This window comes from Chanos chanos, chromosome 10 (assembly GCF_902362185.1).
Source record: "Chanos chanos chromosome 10, fChaCha1.1, whole genome shotgun sequence".
NCBI lineage: Eukaryota > Metazoa > Chordata > Actinopteri > Gonorynchiformes > Chanidae > Chanos > Chanos chanos.
The window spans coordinates 9926411-9952454 of NC_044504.1; the positions used below are offsets into that span (position 1 = coordinate 9926411).

At 40.9% G+C, this 26044-nt stretch overlaps 1 protein-coding gene and 2 non-coding genes across 4 annotated transcripts; all 3 read left to right on the top strand.

Annotated features, from left to right (window-relative positions):
* The first annotated feature begins 703 nt into the window (after positions 1-703).
* dars1 (aspartyl-tRNA synthetase 1) lies at positions 704-19797 on the top strand. 2 transcript variants are annotated; one of them, XM_030786005.1, is made up of 18 exons: positions 704-840; positions 3122-3224; positions 3972-4001; positions 4117-4174; positions 4858-4950; positions 6457-6559; positions 9351-9453; positions 11355-11435; positions 12212-12274; positions 14230-14341; positions 16702-16836; positions 17419-17566; positions 17918-18064; positions 18225-18267; positions 18484-18564; positions 18668-18779; positions 18944-19015; positions 19222-19797. In XM_030786005.1, exons 1-18 carry the CDS (start codon positions 818-820, stop codon positions 19311-19313), a joined length of 1599 nt encoding a protein of 532 aa, XP_030641865.1. In that variant the 5' UTR covers positions 704-817; the 3' UTR covers positions 19314-19797. The 2 variants fall into 2 exon arrangements, with proteins under 2 accessions (XP_030641865.1, XP_030641866.1); XM_030786006.1 differs by having other exon boundaries at positions 12215-12274.
* A 4329-nt stretch (positions 19798-24126) lies between these two features.
* On the top strand, positions 24127-24198 carry trnaa-ugc (transfer RNA alanine (anticodon UGC)). Its single transcript has one exon. It is a non-coding gene; the product is annotated as a tRNA-Ala (tRNA).
* Positions 24199-25156: 958 nt separating this feature from the next.
* Positions 25157-25260, top strand: LOC115823610 (U6 spliceosomal RNA). Its single transcript, XR_004025641.1, has one exon. It is a non-coding gene; the product is annotated as a U6 spliceosomal RNA (small nuclear RNA).
* Positions 25261-26044: the final 784 nt, after the last annotated feature.

Genomic DNA, 26044 nt, shown 5'->3' on the forward strand with positions numbered 1-26044 from the left:
GGAGATAAATGCTCACTGTGATGCATACAGTGTTCAGTCAGTTTGTCTGTTGTTGCTGTGTGCTCCTAACACACAGAAGAAGTTTGCTCCTCCTAACTTCAAGACCTCAGGACTGTATGCAATGTGCCTGACAAATCAAGACACGATCAGTTATTTATCTCTTCATCACACGTAGAATGCAGAATTAACAAAACAGAGTTCTGCTGTCCTGTCATAGGCAACCGAGTTGACATTTTGTGGGCAGTGTCATCAATATAATTAAAAGTTCAAAGTATTGTTTGTCACATGCCAAGGTACAATGTACAGTAGCGGTGAAGTGATGGTCGGCAGCAGGGCACACTGTGCAAAACTCACAATAAAGAAGTATTACTAAAGAAATGACTGACAGAAATAACTTAAAGAAATAACTTAACGCGTGTAACCCAATAAATGACAGGAGATAGCTTTTGTCTCCCTTTAGACTGAAGATTGTTTAATGGAAAGAATGAAAAGAAACAACTTTGTTTTATGGTAATCGCTTTCATGTGAAATGTAATACACATTTTTTTTTTTATGAGTACAGAATAGAAAATTACAAATCACAGCCACATTGCTTTTCCTGGTGAACACACGAGTGGAACTTTATATATATACCTTGTTGCTGCACGGAATTTTTTTAGGAGTGTTCTCGGGTGCGCCTAAAAAATAAGTTCTTCCTTCTCACATGTTTTCTCCAGAGAACTACCTCAAGGAGCTGCCTCAATAACAATAATTTAAAAAAAAATCAGGAGTTCGCGTGTTTTACAGTCATAGCGCTGCATAGAAGAGGAATTGAACCATGACGAAAGAGGAGGTTAAAGGGTAAGAAAGCAAAATCCCTTAATCACAGAGTGAGGGGTTTCTCATAGTTACGATAATGTTAGACTGTTAGCTTTCCTAGCTAACTGCATAGCTAGGCAGGTTTGCAATTGATTGCATCATCTCTCTGATCTACACTGACTATCATTCTTAGTTCAGCGCTGTACAGCAATTGACATTGTTTAACATGTTATGTAACTGGACTGCTGAGATACTTTGCTGTTGAAGTCCAGGGCAATTACTTATTTATTTATTTATTGCTGTAGCAATCTTGGCATGTTGCCCTCCCGAGTTACTCAAATGAAAAGTTGTATGTGCACTTCTGATAGCATCTAGAAAAGACTGCAAATTACTATATATGATAATTTCTCAGGGTTACCAAAATGTGTCCTTTCATTTTACCCCAATGAAGTAGTCCTCGTGGAGAAGGGACACGATAAGTTAGACTCGCACAGTCTTGCTCCTCTAGTCTACGTGGTCTGCCCTGGCCTACCGAACAAGTACAGGGTAACGTTGCACTTAATTGCACACACTTATTACAGTACAACAAAATACAGGAAAAGCGGGCTGTCCCACAAACCGTAAGAGGTTTGGGTGCCGAGGGCATTTCAAGAAGCCGGCTGCGGTTGATCAGAACTACTATTACGAGTGTAAGCGAGTTAGCAAAGCGTAACAAAACGTCTTTTAATACCTGCACATTTCCTCTTGTAGCCTACCGATAGGTAACCGCATTTATGACTTACAAATAAGTGAGTCACTAAAGCAGACTAATCTCTCCCCTGTGTATAAGAAAAAAACAATGACATTTTATTAAGATTTATAATGTTTCCTCGCCTTATCTGGAGTCTGTAAAGTGGAGTTTGTTGTGTTGTCACGTGACAGCAGAGTATCAGTCTCAGCAGCAGCTGTTCAATGCAGCTGGTTTTAGTTGAGAAGAAAAGGCCCGATTCTCCTCTTTTCATTTGCACTGATATTTGACACTCATCTAGACATTTATCCACAGTTCAAATTGACATTAGCCCTCAAGTACAAATGTTTATAATGTGCAAGTGCATAACATAACGGTGTAAATCTTTTGGGATCTGCTATTCATCTCCCATTCCCTTTTTAGCAGTTAATGCCCCCCCCCCGACATCCTGTGGCTACAGACTTAAACGGAGGGCACGCTCATCCGTGAATTCAAATGAAAGCTGCACTTGTGCTGCTCACTGCACTAGACTTTCCAATTTCCTCTCTGAAGTCATTGTGCCTCTATGGGGTGGAGCAGTGTGGTTTTTCAGTTATCCTGCAGAATCAGAGGCATCTACGAGTGTACCAGTTCTCTATAACTGAGACCTGGCAATAACTCAACCTCTTCACAGACTTGGGCTGTCCAGTTTATGTGCTTTACTGGGAGAAGACATTCAGGGTCTGAAATACCATTGTGTTGGTTTTTGTTAGGAATAGACTCTTTTTATATGAATGACCGAAACATTTTGAAGTATTTACCACTCTTTTCTAGAGGTTACCACCTGTTTTGTAATGATTTCAAAGTAAACAGTGACGCTCTTTTCTTGGCCTGTCATTTTCACAAAGCTCCATGACGGGTTAAAGCAGATTTTCCACACTTGGTTATGTTAATTACTAGTCAGTATAGCTGTGTGTTTAAACAAGCCTATAGGGCAGCCTTATAACTCTTAAAATGTATTCAGTGCATGAACATGTTCTATTCAGCATGGAAATGGGAGTTCAAGGGTCAGTAACCTTTAGCCTGGGATCATAGTCCCATATCTTAGGCTGGGTCACTCTAAATAGTGTTTCCATACTTCTGGGCCTAGGTGGGACTTCAGCCTAACACAGAGTAATCACTCTCACTGAAGCAGAACTGATTTTGGCAGTCATTTCCTCTGTTAATGAGAAACTCACTAATTTAACAGGGTGCATCAACTGCCTTGAACGTTTTACACACATTACTCTGTACTGTCAAATCACTAGAAATAACGACAAATAACTATTTGTGACTTCTCATAGAACCTATTTGTTACTGCACACAGTTGCACAGAATATTGTGTATTATGTCTACCTTTGGAATGTGATACAATGGTGTGCGTGTGTGCGTTTTGTGCATGTCGAGAGAATAGGTTTAAAGCTAGACTGACTTGAAAGCAAAACGGGCACTGTGTCAAAAAGCATTGGGTGGGCTTCATTTTCCCATCTATCAAAAGCTTCCTGTAAGGAAACGGGAAAAGGGGAGCTGGAAGTTGATGGCGATGTTTTTGTTTTTTTCGCCGACGTCCTGTTCCAGAGCTAACGAGGCGGAGCAGCAGGCCCAGTCGAAGAAAGCACTGAAGAAACAGCAGAAGGAAGCAGAGAAAGCAGCCAAGAAAGCCGAGAAGCAGGCAAAGCTGGTCAGTGCTCAGAAACCACCCTGCCCCGCACAGCTGGGACAGTGACGCTGGCACATAGGAACCAAGAGAGAGCAGGAGGGGAGGGGGGGCATTGTCTCCGAATTCCTGTGCTTATTAGTTTGTTTTTGTCTTTCAGAACAAAGAAATGTTTAACTCAAAACAGCATGGCACTGTAACTAAACAAACAGGCAGGGGAGCGGAGTGTGTTATGACGTTTCTCTTAACGAGTCATAGTCTAGACTTTGATCTAGTGTGACATTGTCTACTCAAGCATGCCCAAAATCAAATTTAGATTGTGTGTTTATGAGTAACCGATAATGGGGGAAATGATTTATTTGTATAACACCATTTAAATAAAGCAATTAAGTGTTTTACAGAGAAGGAAGGAGGAAACAGAACAGAATATGAATGACAGAGATAATAAATACATACATAGGAATGCCATATCCACACATGAAACATGAAAGAAAAATGAAAGAAACTGGAAAAATCAGGTAACTGTAATCTACAGCCCTGTTTTGTGTGGTAAGATATGGACAGCTTACAGTTACCCTCCCTCCTCCTTCCTGCTCACAACGGAACAGCAGAGTTGAGTCATTACAGACAACTACTTTGTTTGTGCCAGCTAGAAACTTTTGTATCATGTATTTCATCTTGGTGCCCTTTGTTGCCATAAATCTCATGAATCTTATATCATGAAAATATACGGTTTTATATTGTCGTCTCTTCCTTCCGTCCATTCTGCAGGCAGCAGAGCAGCAGAGCACTGAGGAGGATGTGAGTATTCTTAGAGAATCAGTTGTGTGAGAGTGTTACAGTTCTTTATCTCTTTCTGTTTTCTCTTCATGCGTGGAGATTCACAGCTCACAATCCTCTTTACCCTTTCATTCAGGATTTTGCTAAGGACCGCTACGGTGTCTCTCCCATGGTTCAGTCCCAGCAAAAACTGGGTCAGTACTTTCACCCTTCCCCTTTCTCTTCAGTTTCAAGTACCTGCATTGTTTGGAAAAGCACTCGCTCTCTACCTCTTTGTGTACACAGCGTGTTGGTTCACTCTGTAAATGATATGAATAATGTGATACTAACTGCAGTGAGAGAGCGCCCTGAGGAGGCTCGTTGATGTCCTCCAGTCGTGACTGTCAGAGATAATTACAGTGAGTAATAGAGAGCGATAAATTCCCCAGCCGGGCTGATTGACAGGGCACACTCATTCGTCAGCCTGCCCGCTTTTCAGCTCTAGTGACAGAGAACAAAGTGAGTTTCACCACCTGCACGGCCCCTCTTGTGAGGATGGGTAAAGACGGGCTTGAACTTTCATGTGGGTGTAATGGGGTGCAGTCAGATATCCAGCACCCCTCTGGGGGAGGCAAGTCAGCCCTGTCATCAGGAGCCGACAATGAGATTAGGGAGGGGGCCAAGAGTCACACAGGTGAAAGTCAAAGCAATTTGTCTTGAGGAAGAGAATGGGTAAGCTGGTCGACTTTCAGACGGCGCTGTTTTATGTCATATTTATTAGTCCTTCTGTCTGTGTAACGTGATCAGATGTCTTTGTTTGAAAAGGGGTGTAAGTGAGAGGCCAGGAGTCTTTGATGTTGTATTAAAAGACTCTCCTCTTTTTCTCTGCCTGAGTCAGACAGGGTGTTGGTCCGCATCCAGGAGCTGACACCCAAGAAGGCTGACCAGCTGATCTGGGTCCGTGCCAGAATTCACACCAGCAGAGCTAAAGGTAAACCTGAAACTGGCTCTAGAAACCCTCCCAAATAAAGCTACTTATCAAACATTTTGGAAAAAAAAATAAAAAAGAAACTGCACAGGTAATTGGAAAATTCAGATCATTCATTGTACGCACATAACATTCCAAGACATTTCATAGAGCAATTTTCAAAAAACATATATTATTCAGGAACTCTTGTATATTTGGGATTTCCAAAAGGAACTGAAGTTGTTTTTACCCCCGAGTATGATAAAATCTATGAATACATTTGAAATGAATCCCAATGAATGTTAATATTTAGGAGAGCAAAATATGTTATCTCACACTATAGCATGGCCCATATTTGCATTATTACTCTATTTCTGAACAAGATTGTGGTTATTGTGAGAGAATCAATACTAAATGTAATTAAATGTTCAAACACACAAGACCTCAGTGCTTTTAAGTGACATTTCAGCAGCAAAATTGCATAGCACAGTTATATGTAAGAAAAGGATGATAAAACAAAAAGAGACAAAGAAGACAGTGTGTCTTGGAATTTGCGTGTACTACAAAATTTCTGTGCTTTTTTGTGGGCATTTTTTGAGGTTGACACAAATTGCTTAATTTATAAGATTTTTTTCTTTATTTTTTAAGTCTCTGGAAAGTACATCAGATTATATCAGTGCATCAACATCGCTTTTGCACTGGATAACTGATACAAAAACAGTCAGTCATTTATGCGAATGATATTGTTCAATATTGCATTGATTTCCATTGTCTACAATCAGGAAGTCTACACAGTCTCACGTTACTGAAAACATTCTCAGCTCTGCTGGGCAGTCAGATCAGGTCCAGACCCTAAAAGCTTGCACGTACACGTCTGAGCCAAAAATATAATGGTGGATAAACCAGCATATTATGGTTATATTAGCTCTGTTTCCTTCCAGGACAACTTCCATCTAAAGGGGCCTTTCTTCCCCCAGCCTCCATTCATTCTGTCTGTCAGTCAGTCAGTCACTAAAGGGTGTCCTTGAGAGCAGAAAAAAACATCCTGATTTACACAGAGACAAAGTGTTTGCTTGTGATCACTGGTGGCCTGTCACCTCTCAAGGCGCTCAGATCAACAAGATCAAAGGTGTCTGGATTGTGTCTGATGTTGAGCCTGACAGTGACAAAGAAAGTGTAGTTTACTGATTCTCAATTTGGTGGTATCACCAGTTTGTGCGTCTTCTGCTGTAAAGAATGAGCTGGTTATTGACATTTCATACATTTGGTGCCCAGTTTTCACTTTAATGAGAGAAATTTGAGCAGCACCTCTATCTATCTATCTATCTATCTATCTATCTATCTATCTATCTATCTATCTATCTATCTCTATCTATCTATCTATCTATCTCTATCTATCTATCTATCTCTATATATATATATATATATATATAGTTGAAAGGTGTATCTTGGTTCTCAACTATGATTTTTTTTTTTTTTTTTACAAAAGAAAAACAGTTTTCAAATTTGAAATTGATGTTATTATTTTAGGAAAGCAGTGTTTTTTGGTCCTGCGTCAACAACAGTTTAACGTCCAGGCCCTTGTCGCCGTTGGAGACTGTGCGAGCAAGCAGATGGTCAAGTTTGCCGCCAAGTGAGTACGGAGCTGCATTTCCTGTCAAACAATGGTGGGAAAAGTGAGATCCCAAAGACTTGTTCCATTTTAACACATTCAAAGGCAATCAATAATGTTTCACTGTGGGACAAAAGCACTGTTTTGTAGTCGGATGCAGCACTCCTTCAACACTTTAATGGGGCTTTTCCTGTGAAGATAACAAACAGTATATACATCAGAGAGAGACAGGTGCTTAAAAGCTTGGTCAGAATGAATTAATCTCAGGTCAGTCTGAGGTCTATGGGACAAAAAGGGCTAATGCTCTAATGAGTTCTTTTTCAATAATTTTACTGCACTTGTTGTGAATAACGTGACTGAAACACACACAGTTGCTCGCAGTGAATTATACACTGTAGATGGCTTATACAATTGAATATATTCAGAAATAGCCATTGCCAGGGGCTATATTACGACCTTTTATGAACTTTTGTCTTATATTTCAGTCTAATTTGAATGTTTCATAAATATTAACCTCAGATTCAAACCAGCATTCACTCAACACTAGGGTTTCTAAAAATTGCTGAGGAACCATGTCTCTCTCACACTGACTCAGGACTGGTTGATAACCTCAAGGACAAAAACATGTCTTGACCAAACCTGACTATGTCAGCTTCAACTGTCTGTTTGTGGCTTGTGTTTGGAAACTTGTCAAAGCAGATTTAGACTGAGGCTGACCCATGTCATTGTTAGGTCCTAATTTGACATGCCCTTCACCTCCTCTGCTCAGTGGAGCGTTGAATGGTTTGGACTTTTTCACACGGACTTCACTCTTTCATTTCAGAATGGAGGCCTTAGAGGTCGTTACTGAGTTGTCTAGACCTACTGCCTCATCGCCTTCTACTCACTGTCGTAATTCATTTTCAGCCTGCTTACTTTTTAAGCCCTTTTTAAGCATGTAAACCTTTTTATCTCATGATCAGAAATGGAAAAAAAAGGGCCTGGTTCAGCTTCCTTTTAAGCTGAAGTCATCCTTTCTGCTCTTTTGCAGCACCAGATAGTTCCTCTTTCTTTGTTACGTAAACTGCGGTTTGAAAAAAGACAGTTGAACTAATTGTGTGCTTCGCCTTGTGTGAAATACCTGTGCAAATAAGTGATGAAATCTGTTCCATCTCACCCTTTCTCAGTAAACAACTGTATGAAGATGTACGAACAAAGAATTTTACAGCTTTTTTTTTTTTGGAATTATTTTCGTACTTGACGCAGATGGTTATCACTGAATGCTCATTGCTCATCACATAAGGCTTATTAGCACACTGCAGATTTCATATTCTTACCTGACAACTTAATATTCATGTTTTGAACGTCGTCTGTGATTTGTCAACTGCTGGTCTGTTGACTGGTTTTATACTGCAGGCTCTGCTTATTGCCTCAGCTGTGTATTATAAGAATCATTACTGCTGTCAATCTCAGACTGAAAGCCTATTAAAAAAAGCCAGTTGAATTTTGAGAGGTCTCCTGCTTTCCTTCTCTTTATGGAACTCCCCCATTACCTCTCACAAAAACTGAAACATTCATCTCAAACATTATTTTAGTCTGGACAATTCCCTTTTTTGTCTTGTACTCAGTCCCACCCAGACCCCAGGCTACACAATGTGCAGGCCGATTGTTATTTTAGTGAAACCGTGTTTCAGTGAGAAGAAATCTTGCCTTTTTTTAAAAAAAATCAGGAATTTTTTTTTTCCTGGGCCCTGTGTGGGGTTATTAAAATGGGTTATATGTGTATAACTGATCCCTGTGGTGTGAAGACACTTTCTGCAGCAGCTGGTCAGGGCTAGTCTGGATCCTGTCTCCTCTGTGTCATTACTGTGCTATAATGAGGAGAGCTACAGCATTACTGAGGGTTTCATCCAGCTGCTTCACACTCCCGCAGTGACAGTTGGTCTGTCCTCATGCTCTTGTCTGTGAGAAAAAAAAAGTTAAACCCACAGGAGAGAATGGGACCATACCCTTTTTGTTCAGGTTTTCAAGCATAATGTCCTTTTAGTGTTTAGTATTATTAGTATCTCATATTGTCTTCGGATACATACATACCTGAAACAGTTCTGGTTTTAAAACATGTAGTTGTACATCTATATGTATAATCGTGTTGGTTGTTATGGAAGGCTGAAGTATTTCAAATGCTAGTTTTTTCCTCACAGGATGTGGTTAATTGCAAATATAGAGAGAATGATATAGAGAAAAAATGTGGAAAGTGTGTGGTTGATCTCTGTAAGCGTGTCCTTAACATTAACTCTGAGAAAGAGGAATCATGTATGCACAACTGACCCAGCACGGTCTAACCCCATTGCCCATGCCTAACACAGTGACCCAGCACAGTCTAACCCTGCTGCCCATGCCTAACACACAGTGACCCAGCACAGTCTAACCCTGTTGCCCATGCCTAACACACTGATAAACACTGCCACTGGAGGCCTTCCACCCACCTGTTTTCACATTTTTGTTTTGTTTTGTTTTGAAGATTTATACCTTTCTCATGTTAAAATGTTTCTTTTGACATGGAATGATCACATTTCCTTAAAATATTTCATTTTACAGTAGCCAGATGTTCTAGTTTATTCTTCAGGGCCTGTTTATTTATCAGCATGCTGAAATTGTAGTAGGACACCTCTCATAGTCTGACATCACTCTCCATCTGTAGGAGAGGTCACAGTTCAGCTTTTGATGTGTTTGCAGAAGCAGAGCTTAACACAGAGACAAGCTTGTACTGTATTGGATTGTCACAGGATCATCCAGTGGTCACTAATCTTTATCTGCTGCTCTCTTGTACCAGCATCACCAAGGAAAGCATTGTGGATGTGGAGGCCATGGTGAGGACCGTGGATCAGAAGATAGAGAGCTGCTCTCAGCAGGACGTGGAGCTGCATGTCGAGAGGGTGGGTGTTATTACCGCATCTTTGGACCAATGAGGGACTGAGCCACCTAGAAAAAAAACAGACGTTCTCTAGACCTTATTTCACATACGACTGAAAACCCTAGGTTCTAAACAAAATGATATACAGAAGATGATAGGGGTGTAATGATTCACCGATACATATTGGAAACCGTTGCGACTACACCTATACGCGGACCCCTGGGTCGACCTGAATGTACCATGAACTGGTCGATGACACGATTCTGAAGTTACGAATCGGTTGACTGAAGCTTTGCTGCTAATTCTACTTTAATATTAACTAAGCTGCTGCAGGAGACTCACTGATCTAACATTACAAGTCATGTCAGTTTCAAAATAATAATGACCGCCTCTCATTCGCTAGTATATCTGCACAGCGTCTCGCGTTGAACTTTTAGGAGAGTAACTCTAGCGTTGCTTGCAAGTTAAAAACAAGAACAACATGTGCGACAATGCCGACAGTTTACAGGGCACCATCAAATCTAAAATCTTAAGAAGACATCTGGATTTTAGAGGAAGGACGGGAAATGAATGTGCACTAGGGGTGTAGTGATTCACCAGTACGAATCGTAAACCGGTTTTAACGTTAAAGGTTGCGACTACATCGATACACGGACGCCTGGATCGGTCTAATGGACCACGAACCGGTCGATGGCCCGATGCTAAAGTCACGGATCCGCTGACTGAAGCTTTGCTGCTAATTCTACTTTAGTATTTAGCTGCTGCGGTAGACTCACTGACCTAATGTTACAAGTCATGTTACTTTCAAAACAATAATGACAGCCTCTCGTTCGCTAATAAATCTACACAGCGTCTCGCGTTGACCTTTTACCTTTTATGAGAATAACGTTAGCCTTGCTTGCGAGGTAAAAACAGGAGCTACACGTGATACACGGCTGACACAGATAGAGCACCATCAAATCTAAAATCTGAAGTTCGGTAGAAATTTTCCATTTTATAAGAAGGGAGGACAATTGGATAAAAGTCTGGCCATTTGTAAGGTCTGTAGAACAGCGATTAAGTACAGTGGTAGCACGACAAATTTTACCACTCACCTGGTGAGACGGCTTGGTGGAACCCATGCGGTCGATGAGGGATCTGTGGATACAAGTGCAGCTAGCACAAGCAAGAACAGGCATTTCAGAGACAGATATTAAACACTTTGTCCAGCCACAACTCAGTCAGGTCTAAGGTAACCACGGCATCCATAGTCCGTTTTATCGTTAAGGACTTAAAATGTTTGTTCATACAGTAAGTCTTTTTGTCTGTGTCTATTAGAAGAGTAATAAAAACAATGACAAGTTATTCTGAGATGATTTGTGTACCATTTTCCCCGTGCCATAAAGTAACAAAATACTTTGGATTCCCTGGTCTTTTGTTAAATATATCTATTTGAAGGTCAACAATGCCGGTTCTATAGAACTGGCTTATTTTAATTAATAATGGAAAATGAATGTCTACATTAAACAAATGGAATCGCGCCGAATCGAATCGCACCGAATCGTTCCGTGTTAAAATCCGTATCTTCCGTATCTTCTCTGAATTGTATCGTAGCCCATGTATCTAAATCCGTATTAGATCGTATTATAAGGGGGGAGATGCACACCCCTAATGTGTACATTAAACAGATGTTAAGAACTGTACCAGATTGCATCGCACTGAATCGTTAGAACCGAAACGCTGATCATATTGGTGAATCGTCACACCCCAAGTAGGTATCAGTATGATGACACTGCATTGAAAGGTTTATTTATTACGTTAGTTTGGTTTTCGTCAGTCATGTTTATCCTGGAGTTTCTTTGGTACTACTCCACTCCATTGAAATGTGAAAAAAACTGTGTGTATGATGGATAAGTTGTCAATAAGTTTCACTTTATGTCTTAGATCTTTGTGATCAGCCAGGCCGAACCAAGGCTTCCTCTGCAGCTGGAAGATGCTGTAAGACCAGAGGGAGAGGGAGATGAGGTGAGAAAGAGGGAATGATGAGGTACTGTGGGAATGGTAGAGAGAGAGGGAGAAAGAAAAGGAGAGAGCGGGGGAGCAAAATCATTGACCTTAAGCTGTCACATGTAAAATCTTCAGAGGAAATCCCTTGAAATATACATTTACCCGTCACATCTTGTTTATGAGATTCCCAGTGGTTGGTTTGACCATCAGCTGGGACGTCCAGTGCGGGGAACAAACTTCCATGCATCATTTACTTAGCAGACCACTGCTGGTTACTTGCTGTGTTCCAGCAGAGAGCATTAGTCTGGCTTGAGTCAGAGTTTGTTGAGAGGCCCTGCTCATGGTGTGCAGTGGCTCACAAACAGCTGACTGGTCTGGGTATTTACTCAGTAAGCCAATCTCTGTCGCAGTTGCAGGCCAGGTGTTCTCAGTGGGGATTCACGCTGTCTGTCAGATAAAGCACCTGCCATCGCGGAGCGTTTGGATCAGGCCCCTTGTCTCCAAGTCTGTCTTGACATGATAGGATTCTAGAGGCAGGATGTGGCAGCCTGCTCCCAAGCCTTTTCTTCTTTTTTTTTTCTTTTTCTCTCCTTCGGGATTTTCAAGGGTAGGATAACATTACATTCCCTGAGATTTTTGGGTGGGGGAGGGAATGGTCCATAGCACTTTGGAAGAAATGGTAGATTACAAGTCTGTTTTCACAGTTGCTTTGCTGCATGGTTGTGTCAGTGGTAAATAAAGTCACAACCCCTTTCAAAATGTTTTTTAAAATTATATTTGTTAATATTTTGCAGCAGGATGGCAGAGCCACAGTAAATCAAGACACCAAGCTGGACAACCGAGTCATAGATCTCAGAGTAAGTCCATTAACAATCCATGCATAATCACTCCATAAACAATCCATGCATAATCACTCCATAAACAATCCATACATAATCATTCCATTAGCAGTCCATACACAATCACTCTATAAATAATCTGTACATAATCACTCCATAAACACCCCATAAACAATTCATACATGGTCACATTTTGTGTCTGATCTGACTCACTGTATTAAACTAAGGACAAGGTTGAAAAGTTTCTGAGAAGTAGGAGCAAGGAGACACAGAATTTTGAATTCTGGAGAATTTAACAGACACATTGTCTAGATTTGGCTGAGTAGTAATGGCACTGTGGGAATCCCGCGCAGTCATAGACTCCCTCTATTGTGCCAGAACACCTGTTTCTTAGGCAGTGTGTCTCTGAGCTGAGAGTTTTGGGTCTCTTATCACAACCACACTTAAATGAGCAGTAAACTAATAAACAGGTTTTCACACTCTGCTGCTCTCCTGGTGTCACACTGCAAACTGCGCAATACTGTATGGCAGTGTTTCCATGAACTCGCGTTTCATCTGCCTTTATCTCAGTGAGATCTAACTGTGCATATAGACGATATAGGTTCGTGCTACAAACTAAGGAAGAATGCTTTGTTTTCTAGAGGAGTTAGAAAAAAAAACAAAAACGAAGGTAGAAATCTGTAAGTTGGAGGAAGATCACATAAAAAAACCACAGGACAGTTTTTCTTCTGTCACTTTGGTTTCAGAAATGTCTTGTAAACAAGTGAATGACGCAGATTGTCGTTCCTCTGATGTCCCCCACCCCCTGCTATGTGAGGACAAACAAAGAGAAGTGAGAAGGCACTTAGAAATGTGCCCTCCCACTCTTCTCTCAGACACGAGCTTCGTTTGCCAACTGAAATGCGACAGAAAGCTTCAGACATCTATCTTTTGCAGTAGTTAATGGGGCTTCTAATTGTTGGTTGTGGTTTAAATAGGGACAGTTGTCATGTTGTAGTTTTTTTTTTTTGTTGTTGTTTTTGTTTTTTTGTTTTTTTCAATTTTTAAAGGATTGTTTTGTAGTGGTGTCAGTTACTCACTAAGAGTGATAGAGATTTAAAAAAGCCCTCTGATCTTTAGATTCCATTGTTTGTCATGCCTCTTATCTCACCATTCAGATGGCTGCAATGCACTGGAGCTGTTTCTAGCCGTTAGATTCACCGTTCATGATCTTGAATTACTCTAAGCATCGTCTCTATTAGGCACATTCACCAGTTTAACCATCGCTCCATTGTGCTACATGGACTGATAACGTTGGTTCAGTGAATTTGAAAGTGAAACAGTAAGTCAGAAATGAGAAGTCAGGTTTATTTTATACCACCGCACATGGCAATCTGCTTTGTAATAAAACGCCTCACTCACTTTTACGTCGAAATTTAAATACTCGCGTCTACAGTTTTAGTTAAGCTTGCGTGCAGTTGTCTTAAACCTATAAGAAGTTAATAAAACTTGCTGATATCAGTGGAGACCTGAAAGGAGAAACTTGTGTCACATTGCATGCCATCAGCCAAGAGTCATCTGATTAATAAGGGGAAATTGAAACAAAGCCGAACTCTCATTGCCCTTTATAGTTTAGCTTATGACCACAGATGTTTAGATGTAAAGATGCTCATTTCATCTGTGCTGGTGGTTGGATTTCAACTTTGCTCTCTGAATGTATTCAGGTCACCCAGGGCAAGATATACAGGCTCTATTAATCTCACTTTGTTGCCGCAAAGTGTTTTTAAACATGCGTGAATCATGCTCAGTTTCCTCTGAAAAGTACCTGAAAAATTGAAACACAATTCAAAAGTGAAAGTGGTTACATGCTAACACAAAACTCTTTAGAGCAAAGCAAAAGAAAAAAAAAAAGGTAACGGTCAGAGAGTGTGCTGAGGGTGGTACTCCCTGGGTCAGGCTTACTGTACTAAATCTATCATTATTTCTCTCAACAGACCACAACAAGCCAGGCTATCTTCCGCCTGCAGTCTGGAGTGTGCCAGCTCTTCAGAGACACCCTCACCAATAAGGGCTTTGTGGAGATCCAGACCCCTAAGATCATCTCAGGTAGGCCAGGAGCCTTGTCTCTCTTGATAATCTTTTCACACATTCTCCCTGGATGGCGAGATAGCAACGGAACTACTGGACCCTGGTAACCTGAGACAGTAAATCAAAGGAGTAATTGGGCTTCTCTACTCTCCCACTTCATAGCTCCTCACAGTTACAGATTATGGCTGTTAGAAAGAGAAAGGATGCCTGTGAGTCTTGTACACACACACACACACACACACACAGAGAATGAGAGTAGCCTCCTGAGTGATTTTCCTGTCTTTGAATCTTGCCTTCATTATCAGACACACTCTGGGCCCATGAAGTTTTCTGAAAACAGTTTTACGGATGGACTCTTCATCGTGTTCAAAGTTAAAACGCAGGTCAACTGTGTCAAAATGTGAGCTCAGAAAAGTCATTTCTCAAGAAAGAGACGAAACAGCACGTTGCCGCTTGCAGCTCCAGTAACCACTCTCACAGGGTCCCCAGTGCAAAAAGCCCTGTGGACTCAATAGCTGCACAATCTGTTTTATGAGGAATGTCAAGTTCCGGATCAGCCGTCTGGACCATGTTAGTCAGACAGGTATCCATTAGCATTCATGTAAATACTCCTGTCTACTGTAGACTGACCTTTACAGTACAGGGTACACAGGAGGCCACTTTCTTAGACTAGGATTAGGTCCTGTACTACGTTTCATTTTCATTGGGGCAAAGCTTCTTTCGAAAGCAACATAATCTGACACCACATTTGAGTCTTGCTTGAGAAAACTTTGCATAGAGTTACAGGGTGGGATTATGTAATTGTATGTCCTAATTCCCAACGGCCATACAACTTCTTAACTGACAAATAAGGACCATTTTTTGCAAACCTTTAAGCACTCCTGGTTAAAGTGTGAGTTTTAATGAATCCCTAAGTGAATTGGAGATGACCCTATTTCCATATGCTATAAATTTAAACATGACATCTCTCTCCTAACTGTTATGCTTGTTGTATGTATATTCTTACAGAGTTTGGTTTGGGAACCTTGTCACTGAGTCCTTCAGTGACCTTTCCTCTGCCAAATATCATAACAGTTTCCAAAGTGTTTCCTTTAAGCAGTCAAGAATATTTTTGTTCTTGCTTTTGGAATATTTTTTTACTCTTGCTTGAAGTATTTTTCCAGCTCAGAAAAATTTATAAGCCTCCTTACATGCACTTCAAGTTTAAGACCTCTCCACAAATTTTTCAGTAACAGCGAGGTCCCAGTTTTTGTTTGCTGTAAGTATGTTGTCTCTTATTTTGAGGTATGTTTTGAGTCTCTGTCTTTCTGAAATAGCCAACTTTTTCTAAGTTTCATTTTCTTGACTGTCTCTTGGGACATTAGCATCTATAAATTATTTGGTATGAAGTAGAATCCATTCTTCCTTTCACACACACAGTATTTCCTGTTCTACTGGCTGCAACACATCCCCAGACCCCTACCCAGCTGTCCTCAACCCTAACGTTAGCAAAGTGGTCTTTTCTTCAAATGCTGTACCATTTCTTCTCTAAACGTTCAACTGAACAGTTCAGTTTTTGTTCCTTCCAAAGCACTCTGTTCCAAAAAGATGTAGACTAATCGAGGTTATCTGTTGCACACTTTGGATTATAGAAAAGGATTCCATCATTTATTGTAAGGAGCAAAATCAAGTCGGCCAAGGTTACTCTCACTCTTGTTCAGGGTTGTTGTTTTTTTTTTTTGGTTTTTTTTTTAACCAAAACTTTCAGTTTGTAAAGCCGGCTCCATTACAGGTTGGCTGAACCTTGGCCCTACTGATGAACAGTGATGAACACAATATGGTTCCTTTGGAGCTGAGATCCTGTCAGTTAGAATACGTGTGTCACATCTGCACTGCTCTTTTTATATGGCCCTTTTTTTGTCTGCCAATCACTTTCTGAGGCGATGGAATGATGTCATTGGAGCCAGTTTCAGTGTTACAACACTTGCTTGCGACAGCTCACTCATGTGCTCTCAGTGGTTTTCACACCGAGGAAAAACAGTTGCTCTCAGTTCCCCATCTGAGGTGACAGCCAATGAGAAGTACGTGTGTAGCTTGTTGAATTTTGAACTTGCCGCCCTAATCGTGTACCAGCTGCATACAGATCAACATGTACTTTTTGACCAAAAAAAAAAAAACAAAAAAAAAAAACACACATCCGGTGCACACACCCAAAGCAGAGGGTACACTATGTGCTAAATGACCAGCTTTGTAAACAAATAAGTCGAATGATGCTATAGCGTAGTGGGTTGTTTTTTTTGTTTGTTTTTTTTTTGAAAGAGAGAGAGCGAGCTTCAGACACTTGTTTGATTTAAAATGTGTAATTATCTCAAATGGGTACATTTGTGTTCCTCCTGTAGCTGCCAGTGAGGGTGGAGCAAACGTGTTCACTGTCTCCTACTTCAAAACCAGCGCCTACCTGGCCCAGTCTCCACAGCTCTACAAGCAGATGTGCATCTGCGCTGACTTTGACAAGGTGTTCTGTGTGGGACCAGGTAAGAGTTCCCCTAAACTCAGCTACTCTGTACCCATAAGCATGTGCCTCTGCTTTCAGCTGTAGGCCACGCCCAAGTTATGTAACACCTCCAACTCTGAAAACTGCTGTTGGCCTCATGAGCACAAGCAATAGACCAGGAGATGTTCTCTCCACTGAATAAACAGCCATGAGCAGACCCTACTGTTCGCATGCATTCTGCATAACCAACAGCAGCGTGATACTGTGAGTAAATGCAGATGGAAAATGCACAAATGTGATAAGGAACACAAGCATTTCCCTGAGTGCTTATCACGTCATCCTGAAGCCATGGAGCAAAGTTGGTTTTCCCGTCCCGATTAGCGCATAACCAATGTCACATGTACAGTATCAGCTGCCATGCTGAAACAGCACATTCTCTGTAACGTATGAGACAGCAGCTATTTCGCATGTAACTTATCCAACACAAAATTGGACAAAGGTCACTAAATACAATGCAGGAATAATCCTTTCCTCTTGCCATTTTTTTTATGTTGTATTCTCCCAAACTGATGTTCGTGGCCAATATGGGGTTTTTTTGTATGTGTTTTTTTCCCCCCCTCAGTGTTCAGAGCAGAGGATTCAAATACTCATCGTCACCTGACAGAGTTTGTGGGTCTGGATATTGAGATGGCTTTCAACTATCATTACCACGAGGTCATTGATTCCATCACCGACACCATGGTCCAGATCTTTAAAGGACTGAGAGACCGGTGAGATATGTCAACTGAAATCAGAGACCCTGCATCTCACACAGTGTTGGGTCAATGTGCTCCAACATGTTTATGCTGTGTCAGTGCAAATTCAGCACAGTGACTTTCACTGGAAAATAATCCTTTACAAAGAGATGTTCTACCATGGGACTCTGAGGAACTGGATGATGCAACTTCTCAAAAGAAAAAGAGAGCACATGTTTCTTGTTCACAATGTTGCACTCTTGTTGACCTTCCAAGTTTTTACTGCCATCTAGTGGCCAAGTACTCCGCAATGTAAATTTTCCAATGTAAAGGCAGCACCAGGCACACGGTACGTATTCACTCTGTGGTTTTCTTATCTGCTCCCAGGTTCCAGACGGAGATTCAGACGGTGAACAAGCAGTTCCCCAGTGAGCCCTTTAAGTTTCTGGAGCCCACACTGAGGCTGGAGTATAAGGAGGGTGTAGCCATGCTGAGGGCTGCTGGGGTGGAGATGGGTGACGAGGATGACCTGAGGTTAGAGCTGGAGTTCATGACTACATTCACACTCTGGAATAGCATCTGACCCATTAAATGGCAAAAAAAAAACCTACTAAAAAGAGATGTTCTGCATTAGGAGACATGTAGTGTGTCCTCTTTCTTATTTTTCTTATTCTCATCTTTCCTTCCATTTTAGCACACCTAATGAAAAACTGCTTGGTCGTCTTGTGAAGGAGAAGGTAAAAACATCTTAAGTGGACCAAAAGCTTTTGACTTGATTTGGAGCTGCACACATAGTAATTGTATCTAGAGCTTGCTTGGTAATAAAATGTTTCATAACAGTTATATCTCAGTAAATTTAAATTTAGAACCATGATGCATGAGAACATGATTTTTGCTTTGTACACCAATCGTGTGGTCATTCATGAGCCTTTTGTCTCTCTTTCTCTTTCCAGTATGACACTGACTTCTATGTGCTGGACAAATACCCCTTGTCAGTGCGACCATTCTACACCATGCCAGACCCTAACAACCCTGTAAGTGTAATACTACATCAATATTACATCACAGTTATACATATAAACATTAGAACTTGTCACAAAGCTTGCAGCATTGATAATTCTCGCATTTTGTCTCTAGAAATACTCAAACTCCTATGACATGTTTATGAGAGGGGAGGAAATTCTGTCTGGTGCTCAGAGAATCCACGATGCCCAGCTGCTGACTGAGAGAGCACAGCATCACAATATTGGTAACCATAGTAATGCCATGGCAATATGGCACAAGCTTCTTTATTTTCCACTGCTACCTCTTTTCCATTTGTCCATATCTGCAAATATATGTGATGTTTCAGTGAGGAGATTACGTCATGAAACTTTGTTGATTGTGACAGCAGTGACTGTGGTTTGTCTGTAGATCTGGAGAAGATCAAATCTTACATCGACTCTTTCCGATACGGTGCACCTCCTCACGCTGGTGGTGGCATAGGTAAGAGAACTGTTACGCAATAAAGCAAAGGTCATTATTGTACTGTTTTACCTTTTAGACTGGCAAGTCTTCAAGAAAATTGAGGCACTTCACCTCAATATTTAGTTTAACCGATCTTAATTATCTTGGGAAAACGTCGTCCGAGGGCAAACGTCTGGTTTGGGTAAACATTTAGCGAAGACATGGCTAACTGGCTGGTTCCACAGGTTTGGAGAGAGTGACCATGCTGTACCTGGGTCTCCACAATGTACGTCAGACATCAATGTTCCCCCGCGACCCCAAACGCCTGACTCCTTGAGTGCTCTCTGGAGTCTGACCACATCAGAGATCCTGTCCTGGAAAAGTAATGGAAAATCTCGAACAAGCATCCAGTCAGGGAACAGATGTGCCAGGATACTGAAGTGCCACCATCCATAACTAACCTAACCATGCCATGTTTTTAACCCCGCATACTATACTGTATGGTACTGACAAGTCTGCAAAGTTGTTAGGGAATTAAAGAAAGTATTGTAGTAGATCAGTCTTAAGGGAATCAATATCAGAAGAGTAATACAGGTTGAGAAAAATACTGAATTAGTAGCATGGAGTAGAAGGGAAACCTCTGTGTTAGCAAAAGTGTTCTGTATGTCTCTTTTTCTACTTACTCGACTTTGCTACTTGACACACTACATGGGTATGACTTTACTGAACGACCGAGCTCCAGTGGCACAAAGTACTTGTTATAGATGTTTTTAAAAATTAATTGGAAGATTATATAATTAAAGCTATTTCAAAAAGTGAAATGGAAAACAAGCGTCTTCTTCTCCCTGCTTCAAGACAGATGGTTTAGTCATGTACTGCAAAGGTAATGATCTCAACATCCCAATGCTAATATGAACTAATCAGTAGCACAAATGTAGTGTAATGTGAATTAGCACCATATCTAGAACAATACTGACAGAATCAACCTTTCAGTGCCACAATCAACAACCTCACTACCCACATCACTTATGCATGGTGGCGAACTGAATCAATACGGACCTAGTGGAGACAAACCCTGACCTGCATCTTCCTTTACTCTGAATTCTTAAGGGAAGTAACCATGGTACCATGGATCATGGGAAGAGTGCTTATACCTGTCGGTCTTAACCTTAACAGAGGGAACTCTGAACTGGGAACTAAGGTGTAGACTCTGAGACTCCAAACGTTAGGGGCGGGCAGAGTCAGAATATACAGTTGGTTTTCCTCACTTCCTGTATGCTCTACAGGTCACACAGACTAATCTGCAGAACTCTAATAATCTTGCTACTAAAACACACTATTCCAACAAGCACATTTTTGGCTTGCCATTCCAGCATATCAAACAAAACATTAAAAAATAAAAAAAATGCCCTTTTATACACACACACACATATATATTTATTTATTTATTTATTTATAAATGAGAGTAATTGAGGCCATATCAACATAGAACTTGGCAAGGTTCCTGAGACATGAGGTATTTCCATGTTGCACAGATGATTTCCACCACCTGGCCCCTTAATGGCAGTGTTCTTAGTTTTAAGGACTGTCAGTCAACTAAGTGTCAGGTCAACGAAAAGATTTTTATGATATACTGCAATATTTTTAAGATATTTTCTTTTGAATTTAGCTTGCTTGCCACCTGCATTCGATTCCAAAGGTGTTAGTTTTTAAGTATCATTTAAAAAGTCACTTGAGCTCATTTTTAAAAAATGAGAAAAATGATGTAAATTTGAAGATTTGCTGGTTTATGAATGTCATAAGCACCTAACACATGATCTAATTCTATTATGAATTAGGTTTGGTGTCTTAAGCTGAAAAAGTAAATAAATAAATAAACATGAGTCATGGTTGGACAAATCAGGCATTTCTGTTTGCCATCAGAGAGCTCACTCACCCATAAACACATCACATTATGGCGGCAGTACCTTGAAGACACACAGATGAGCTCCATTACTCTTCAGTCACGCTGCTGAGTCACTGACAAAACAAGAAAATGAGAAATATTTGATATGCATCCCTATTCTGTATATACTTTGTCATCACAATAGCTGTAACCATAAACTCACAAATTTCCTATCTGTTCTGACTCTTGTGTTCATCACTCCTGCTGTTTAACCTGTGCAGATGCATTACTCTTCTGTACTTTCCAGTGCAGAATAGCTTTGTCATACCTTGAATGCACATATGAGGCTCAATTTAATCTTTAGACCTGTAGTGCTGATGAATGCAACCTGTTGAACGGAGCCATAATAAACCGAAGCCTGCGGGGAAGCAGACTTGGAATTCAGTACTGAGGAGCAGCTCATTACCGGGAGACTGATAGTTGTTCTCTGGTTGATAAGGAATGTGAAAGAACATGTTTATCTCATTTCTCTCAGTATTGCTCTGAACCTTTAAGAAAGGTGACTGAAGAGTGACTATGCTTATTTAACAGTAAAGTTTTCTCAGGTCCACAGATACAATAAATACAAATGTGTATTGATGCTACAAATACATGCTAATTCATTAAAGGAATGGAAATGAATAAATATATTAGCTGTTATCAAGTGGCTGTCTTTAATTTTATTCTTGATACTGAATTACAAACAGACACACATGATCACTGGCACAAGAGATATAAATAAATGTATACAGATACATGATTTAGTTGAGAAATATTCACAGCAATGAGACTAACGGTTTAAAGAATACCGGCTTTATTTTATCTTTATCACAACAACAAGACTTTGTTGTTGTACTTACATAAGGTTGAACAGGGTCAGAGCTGAAGCATTGGTGACGATCCGGGTAGCCAAACTATGGTAGACCTGTTTCAGGGTATAAATTTACGTTAGAAACAATAACGGAGACATTTGGTAACAATTTTATATTGCATGCTGGGACAGTATGTCACATTTGCCTAATATAAACTAAGCAGACAAAACAAAAAATATTTCTACATACTCAAAACATTGGAGACCACAGAATTTCTCACCAGTTCCATCAAAAGCAACAAATGATTTTGCTTTTCTGATGAATGCATGTCAAGTTGCCAATGCAGACTCACAGTATGCATTGACCAGAGACAAAAACAAGGCAAGGCAGAGTCTGTTTATATAATCACAATCCTTAAACGTGTATCCATTTTGACAGCGCTTCTCCTGCGTGTTTACTATATTCAGGTTGTGATAATTATTTCACTATTATTGGTGAACATGGTGAACTACGGCAGTTACAAAGATGAAGAATTGTCAAGTGTGTGCTCCTGTACTTTTAATTTGTGCTGACATAAAAATATATGCTGATTTTATCTGCATCTCTTCCTGTTTATTACCAATTCTCAGTTACAGGTTTCCCTTTCTACAAACAGGACAGAAACTCTTCACAGCATGTTTGAATGAGTCAAAAGCAAGACATTGTGGACACTGTGCCAGCTTATTTGGGACAATTTTTTTTTTTTTTTTTTTGGTTAAAATGAAATACACATTATAAATAATAGTGTTGTCACAGCATCACTTAGCAGAGTGTGTGTCTGAAGTGGACATCACTGGTGATAGAACTGGTGGCATCATGGATGGTAGGCCAGGTGAAGGGTAGCCAGGACCCTGCTATAAAACTGCCTGGGTATAGCCACTGGTAAATTGCATGCTCGGTTCCCAAAGGTAGGGTATTCATATTGTGGTGATGCTGGATAATTCCCAAATGGATGACTAAACTTCTTGACTCCTCTAAATTTAGTGGGAGGCCAAGAAGGGGAAGAAAATTGTTTTAAGTTTAGTATATATTCAGAAATACATAAACAGACGAGTTAACGATTACCAAGGCCTTGCACGGGCTCGCGCAGCATTAGTCAGCTCAAGACAATGGATAATGCCTGCCCTGAACTGATGACTGCTGTTCCTTGACGTTTTCTCTATTTAAAGCAGTACACTTCGTACGAGTTAGGTGGCGCCCCTGTTACAAAAGTTACTCGTGGACGTTTTATTCTCTTTCAGCCTTGACAGACCAAATTAAAATCTTATGATAAATGTTTGGAATGACAAAGTACTTTCTATTCCAAAACTAAACCTGATCTTAACCGCAATGCTGCTTATAAAACAGACTGACTCTATCCATAACTCAAACCTGAACGTTGCCTTGTAATCTTAACCACCTAAAGCCTGACACCCACCGGGGGTGAAGCGAAGCGGGGCATCATATTGCAAACGCCACCTGACGCTAGACGCTCCCAACACAAGCCGAAAGCGTCGTCAGACAGACCTACCGGAAAAAACGAGTTAACGTGAAGTTGTCTGTTTTGACTGAGATCTTTTCCCTTATATTACAACTGTATCTGTAGCACAACAGATTTATGACATCATGCTAGCAAAACAATGTTTCTGACCTGAGCGTACAACCAACCCTATAACATACTGCTCACCTGTGGCACCAATTCCCTGGCCTATTACACGACAGGTAATGTCCTTCTTCCCATTATCTTAGTAAGATTTTGAATGATGATCATATATTCTCGCGATTAGACAAATTAGCCGCTCCTCATCCATTTGAAAGTTGTAATTGGATGAACTGAAAGTGGTGATGTTGCAAACCTCTCTCAGAAATTAAATAAAGCTTCATTTCATTTCTGAGAGAGGTTTGCAACATCACCACCTTCAGTGCAGACTGAACTCAAACATGGCTTTTTGTTTAAAGTCTTAACATTGTTAAAAGTAACGACAGCAAAACGAAACGCTTCGTAGTATGAAGTAATGTCAGTCTCTTTACTATGGGCTAGCAATGAGTTTGCCTATCAGCAGTGCATGCAACAAAGAAGATTAGAGGCTGATCATATCCAAGGGTAACAATCGTTTGGAATTGTTGGAAATGTTAAACTGTTCGAATATATGTTGAGTGAACTGAAAATTACCTGTTAACTGTATGGTACAGATACCCAGAAATACAAGAGTAGCTCGTACCTGTGGCTCATAATGCTCGTACATACGTCATACCCGGCAGTGGGTTTTGTTCTTAAAAGTTTTTGTTTTTTCTTTTTAAACTTCCAGGCTCGTTTCCCTTTAATTTCCAACGCTCTGTTATACCCTGTAACTTCTTTTCTTTCATCCATGTTTAATTCTTATATGTGGTAAAGAGGGGGTGTAGCTCAGTGGTAGAGCGCATGCTTTGCATGTATGAGGCCCCGGGTTCAATCCCCGGCACCTCCATCACAGTGTTTCTTTCTTTAGCAGGTGTAGTTTGGGTTATCCTCAGGCCACTAGTTCCAGTCTGCTTCAAAGCCCCCCCAAGTCCAACTCCCAAGCAAAAAGGTTTCATGTCTAAGTAGCAGAGGATCACCTTGCCCAAAGTAGCAGAATGAAGGCCTGTAAAAGGTCATTCATTTCTTAAAACCTCAACGGTCAGACTGCTGTCTTGACTGGAATTTACTATTAGTGACGCGGCTTGAGCCTTGTCTGACCTAGGCTGGTGTAGGCTTATGTTTTGTGTTCGCACTCTGGTCTTACTGTGTCAAAAGCTCTCAGAAGCCCACCCCTGAGCTGTGTGCTGGTGTCACAGTCACCCTAACATTGCCAGGCACCTGCTGCACCATCTGGCGAGAGCCCTTCCACATCTTTCAGGAGAAGATGTCCTGGCACCAGCAGAGGTTGTAAAAAAAAACAAAAAAACTGAAAAAATCTGCCATTGAAGCCCCAGTGGAAGCAGTGAAGAGTGCAACATCCCAACCACTAACACACTATACACAGTTACATCATGCATGCTGCATTTTTCCAATAAACACACAGTCAGCATCGAGCCATCCACATGTTTTTATCCATTCTTCATATGTTTTTTTATATCTACAGGCCACTCTGTGTCTTATGTCCCATCTATGATCACCCATAGGGCACGGTGCATGCCCAGAAGATACCATAGTGACAAAAGGGTGTATTTTATTTTTGTGACCAGTCAGCGCAAACAAAAATACACTGTTCAACAGGCCAGAGGGATGACAAGAAAGCAATGTACAAGACAGGACTCATCTAACAAAGGTGAAACTATAAGGCTTACACTCTACTGACAGACACACCTGTGAATATGACGCGTACAGACATTAGGGAGGATAAGCAAGGTCAAACAGCTTCAGAATCACTGGTCCCTTATATTTTTCTTTTCCTCTTTTTTTTTTTAACTGCAAGTTTGGGTAACAAGTGAAAGGACTCATACACAGAGGATTAGCATGGCCACTCCAAAAGGGTGACACCCTAATCTGTGAAGTATTCCATAATTTCAGCTAAGTGCAGCTTGCTGTGGGATTACCTTAAACCCAGTGATCTCCATATTAGGGTGAGTCATGTAAACAGACAGCCAGGAGACCTCAGGTAGGGTTAGCAAGGATACAAATCTCCAGAATCAAAACCACGAGCTGAAGATCCACGTGGACCTAGGGCTCATAAGCCTAGCTCTCAGCTGAGGTAAGCCTTGCTTTGTGAACCTCGTCAAGCCTTCCATTAATCCTTCCTTGAAATGTAATCACCTCGCCTCCTCCTGGAAGCAGCATGATGGTTCTCTACCGCTCCTTTTCTTTCTTTGTCTTTAAGGACACATTCCGGTGGCCTCCCTTTTGCCTGGCTTAGTGCCTTGCAGCGGCACAGCACAGGGTCCTGCCTAAATATCTGATGGGGCAGACACACCTATACAGACTATATATCTTGGCCACTCCCAAAGATGCAAGAGTCCAACCCAGAGTGACCAAGAGAAAGGACGCTGGGTATTGTCTTCTATGCCCTTGTTTAATCACTAGAATGCACAGAAATGTTTATTGCTAACTGTACATAAATACATTGTACTTTATGCTCCATGTGTTTGATAAAAAGTATACGCCTACGTTTGAAGTATGGGACTAATCACAAGCAGGCAACATTTACGTGATGACCCAGATCACTTTCTCAAACTGTGCAGCCATGAAAGTTTGCCCACCTTTGGGTTTAGGGTGGCATTAGAGACGCTACACAAGATCTACTTCTCCCACAGAGACAGTCCTTTCAGAGGAGCTCCTTGTACACCATGCGAAAG